Here is a 5,123-nt window from a genome sequence, read left to right on the forward strand (position 1 = left end):
AGGCTCCATTTTACAGTATTGGAGGAACACTTGTTCTGGTTGAGTCCAGTTAAGCTTATCCGTAATGCTTCCTGATACATTTCTGTAGGATTACATATAGTTAGACATCTTCTTCTACAGCATGCAAGAACTCTAGTTTTAATGTTCTGGTTTTCACTTGTGCAGGATTAGGATCACTAGTGTAAACCTTGAATTCTTCATTCCTTATAATGAACCTGAGGATGAGCATGGGGGAGCTGCCCACTGAGTACGAGAAGAATGCTGGGGATGAAGAAAAGCTTAGTCCTTGGTTCCTTGAAAATCAGGATAGTAGTCATTTTATATCATCTCTACATTTCACTCTGGCATTTCTATTAATTAGGTGTATATTTTCTTTTTGTTCAGGAACTGCTAGGGTCATGGTTTAGCTATCCAGGAACAATTCACAGTATGTGCTGGAAAAGTTTGGTGGTGGTGTTGGGAAGCACCTGAAAGCTATGGAGAATGATTTGCCTAGCACAATACCCATGAGCTAGTATTTTCAAAATGGGGGAAATGCAATTCCAGAATATGAATACAACCCCATATCCAGGGAATTAATGTGTCAATAGACCCTCAGTTATGACAAGAAATATTGGAACCAACTTGAATAAAGAGTTGTTGACTGAATTTTGGCACATAATGAGTAACAAAAAAGACTTTAAGGAAACTGCTCATAGTTAAGCAGATATATCACAGTTTTGCACTTATAAAAATGATCTAATTTAGCCAGTCATACTAAACATGTTTGCAGCCTGTTATTGGTTCGTAACAACAGGGAGTATTCAAACTATCTTGTATAATTCTGAGCCTGAGATTCAACACAGGACGCTTTGAGAGGCTATTATAATTGTTGAGCAAATTTGATTGGAATAGAAACATGGTATTCATGTACAAAATCATTGTTTAATATTGATGGTATTATTGGTGACATAATTTGCCTAAGTGCAACACTTTTTTGTCGGTTCAATGATTCAAAACAGGAACAATTTGGTAAGTTATTCCTGAAATAAGTTTGGACTTGATTAGGATGTATTTTTTGTGCATATAAAATATAACAAAACTTACCAAATGGAGTATTTAATTGTTTGCAGTGTAAGGGTAAGATCAGGACGTGAAAACTGGTAATATGTAAGGGGCGGGAGAAGTACAAGGGCGGGATAGTCAATTTTCAGATGGGAAAAGGCGCCATTTGGTTGATTTGATGATCTGCCTGAAAAGCTGCCAAAGTAAGATATTTGGGGACAGCTGGCGCCCAATCCTGAATCTGAACAAAGTCTTATTTGGTTCTGAGTTACTTCCCTCTACTTCAGTTACGCACTACACACTTTGAACAGAGAAAGCTTCCAAGGCTTTGAGCTACTGTGGCCTTCCCTACATATCAAGGGAATCCAGCTCTAGTATCAGGTTTGGTGAAGTCTGATTTGCAAGCACTTGGTTCTTCTCTTCTACTTGAGTTTTGCTTTTCTTTGCACATCTTCTTCACGGTATATACAGATAAGAAATCAGTTTCTCTTACTCATCTGTCCAAGCATATAGCTTCCATGCTGCTGAGACCTTATTTTTTTTACTGTCTTAAAAGTGGATAACCTAGTACATATCAACTACTTTATTCTAAGACTTTGTATTTTTTGCAATGAGTTGATGCACCAGTTTGCACAGGCCAACAACTTGGATGTTGGTTTCAGTTTACTAATGTCATTTCTTCTACCTAGGATATCATGAGAGTAGCAGTTTAAGTCATTCATCAATCTAGTTTTTACATACCTGACTTCTTTCCTACCGACTGGAGTTCATAGTCAAAATAGACTCTTTTGACTATACTACACCTCCAGCTTTTCTATCTATCACCTCTGTCTGAGGTTTTCCAGTATGGAACTACTTTTTGAAAACTTCAAAATTTTGGAAACATGTTGCAAGAATATTTAATACATATTCTTTATCCTGCATTTTGAGTTGCAGGGAATGATACTTGAATGAGTTGCATTAGACTACATGTGGTATCACAAGTCTTTGCTTTCATCAAAATGCATAATATATTGTCTTCTACATATTTTAATGGTTAGGTATGTTAGAATACGTGCTATTAATTTCAGAACTATTTTTTATAGCTACCACTTGATTCAAGCTTAAGTACGACATCAATCATCACATGTGTTCTACATGGTTGACTGTAGAAAACACAGGTTGGCAAAAATTTAATTGGCACATGGTATAAAATCGAGATAAAGATGGAGGGGTTAATCTGGACATGGTAATTTGATTTCTATGTCCATGTAAGGATGTGATGAGGGTAGATGTAACTCAAATGAGTCTACATCCTAAATTAGTTCACACTTTTCTGTTTTAGAATGTGTTAAATTTCAAACTATCTTCAGCCCTCAAAATAACATATCTTCTCCTCAAATCTGAGTTAATTCTCTGTTTGAGCAGGTCCAGTTATTTATGTGCTGATTTTTATAACCTGAGCATAGGATATGAAAAACTATTACATATCCTGCCTAGACAATTCATTGAACAAGATACCTAAATATTGCCCAATAGACTTGCTGCTGCAGTTATGGAATTGCATTTATAATAGTTCAACATATAATAAATGACCTACATCACATTAAATACCATGTAACACATTTGGTTTTTACATATCCTTTGCATTTACAACTGATATTATAACTGATTAATATGAGAAAAAAGGCAATGAGGGTGAGGTCAGTGAAGTTTCGGGGGGGCCAAGTCCCACACAGTCCACCTCTCATTGCTAGCAGATTAGAAGCAGAAGTGTTGCCGCCGAGAACCACACTGCGGGACGAGCTAGAGTTAAAACGAATCAACGCAGGATGTTGGTGGTGCGGGGGCACAAGAGGCTTTGGTTTTAGCAGACATTGGACATGGGTAGCAAGAAAATGGTATGTAATGCAAGTAACCTAGAATGTTTTAGACTCAACTGGCAATATTTGATGTGTTAGCAATTAAATATTGAGTACACCTTGTTACTTATATTCTCCTGGTGGCTGTAAGCAAATAAAGTGATTGGGTTTAACATATTGTTGATGGTATTATTGATGTAGATCGACCTAGCAAGAAACGAGGTCGAGGGCCAGCTAAGGGCACGTTATTTGACCGACTTAGGAAGGTGGGTAAGATCCCTCTGGTTATACAAGAAGGTCATCGAGGGCCATTATGTGAGAATGCATCAATATTCACGGGCCGATTGACATGGATTATTAAGGTACATGCCGACATGAGGCATGCTAGTTGGAGTTTAGTACCCGAAGAAGAAAAGCAAGAGCTCATTGACCGTGTTAGGGTAGGACTTTACTTTCTAACAAAAAAGTGCACTATCTTAAGTTGGTTGATTAGTCATATGTCATGATTACACGAACTTTGATGACAATTCTTGTACTAATGTTAACAAATTATATGCAGGCAGATTTTGTTCTCGATTGGTCGAGAGACAACCATCGTGAGATGGTTGTAACACATTTGGGCGATAAGTATAATGCATATCATTATACACTACACAAAGTGTATTTGAAATATGCTTCACACGAAGAGGCCCTACGGGGTGGGACGGACATGGTCTCCAAACCGGTATGGGAAAAGCTATGTGAACGGTGGGCAAGTCCAACATTCAAGGTAAATATTGTAGAATAGTATTGTCTAAGTAACTCAGACCAAAAATACACACCAAAATTTCAGAACATAGTGTGAAATAAACAGCAGTTAGAAGTTCAAGGTAACCATATTCAGTTTTTGATTAATAAGTTAAAATGAGGGAAAGACATGCTAACTATAAACTTTATGTAAGTTTTTCTGGAACATCATTGCAGGAGAAGTCAAAAACAAACAGTTCAAATAGAAAAAAACTCAAAGTCAAACATACCGGTGGGCGTAAATCCTTTGTAAGGATATTAGAGGAGAAGGTTAGTGACAATCTGTGATGGTCAGTATAAGTCCTATATTTCAGTATAATGATGATCATGTCTACTGTTTCATTGTGTGTTTCAGAGGGGATTGGCGCTGGATATGATAGCATTTTTTAAGGAAACACATTGGTCAACACAAAAAGGTCAATTCATCAATGCAGATTCTGAACACAAATATGTAAGACATCTTCCTTGTTGCTCATTTGACATACCCAGTGGATTAGTGCGAACGCCCAATGCTGATTTTATCCCATTTCAAATTAATTCTTTCAGAATTTAATGGTTGAAAGGTTAGCTGAGAAAGATAGTGATGAGGATGTAGTCGAAGCAGCTGAGAGCATCTTCAAAGAAGTGTTGGGACAAAGATCTGGTTATGCTCAAGGAATGGGGCATATGGTGATTCCGGACCTATCTCCTTCAATGAAGAATAGTCGAGCATTTGTTCGTCTAGCAGAGGAGAATCAACGCCACAAGAGTGAGGCTGAAATGTACAAGAGCAAGCTAGATCAAATGATGGGTGATATTGCTGCATTGAGGCAGAATTTTTCAGAGCATGAGAAACTGTTAATGAGCTATCGCCAAAGTGAGTTAGAGAGAGGAAGTGAGTCTCATAGAGAGACTCATCAAGATGCTTAGGCATTTCAGGGAAGGATTTTTTTTTTTTTGAAGGGTAGGTGGTGGGGGTTTTTTGTGGAATGTTACAATTATGGCTTAACAATCTATAATTGCCATGGACTGGATATTAAAATAGGTACTAATTTTGGTAGTCATTTTGTATAGTTAGACTGGATATGTATAAGACAGTTCCAATAGAAGTTATGTAATGTGGGTTTAGGATTAGACTCTTTTGTATTCAGTATCACCTTGTTGGGGGTGCAGTAATATGACTTTTGGAATTGACTACCTTGACTGGGATAGATTAGGTCCAGATTGAAAGGATAAGTTATAATGAATGTTTGTATTTTTTAATACAAACATGGATTTATGAGTAACATAAGTAAGATACTGCTCCTACTAATTGTTATATATGTTTGGGTGCCTTTTAACAGGTTGGGGAAAAGCTCAGCTGAAGCATATGGATGATGGAATGTAGAGCAGGAGTTGGTGGAGATCTCAGAGCAGTTTCAGATTCACAAGAATCTTCAAGGCTGTATGCAAATGAAAACTTAAGTATGTGTC

At 37.3% G+C, this 5,123-nt stretch overlaps 1 protein-coding gene across 1 annotated transcript; it reads left to right on the plus strand.

Annotated features, from left to right (window-relative positions):
• Positions 1-227: 227 nt before the first annotated feature.
• Positions 228-4,580, plus strand: LOC122281314. Its single transcript, XM_043092692.1, has 5 exons — positions 228-309; positions 3,087-3,325; positions 3,445-3,654; positions 4,027-4,167; positions 4,218-4,580. The coding sequence occupies exons 1-5, from the start codon at positions 228-230 to the stop codon at positions 4,578-4,580; spliced, it is 1,035 nt and encodes a 344-aa protein (XP_042948626.1).
• The last annotated feature ends 543 nt before the right edge of the window (positions 4,581-5,123 follow it).

The sequence above is a fragment of the Carya illinoinensis genome, chromosome 11 (genome assembly GCF_018687715.1).
Source record: "Carya illinoinensis cultivar Pawnee chromosome 11, C.illinoinensisPawnee_v1, whole genome shotgun sequence".
In the NCBI taxonomy this organism is placed as follows: Eukaryota; Viridiplantae; Streptophyta; class Magnoliopsida; order Fagales; family Juglandaceae; genus Carya; species Carya illinoinensis.

Bases quoted from the DNA above. Each gene is read 5' to 3' on its own strand.
- LOC122281314 (XM_043092692.1), top strand. From the start codon at position 228: ATGGGGGAGCTGCCCACTGAGTACGAGAAGAATGCTGGGGATGAAGAA. The intron at 3,326-3,444 runs GTAGGACTTTAC...AATTATATGCAG, and splicing joins AGCTCATTGACCGTGTTAGG to GCAGATTTTGTTCTCGATTG. The intron at 4,168-4,217 runs GTGCGAACGCCC...TAATTCTTTCAG, and splicing joins TTGACATACCCAGTGGATTA to AATTTAATGGTTGAAAGGTT.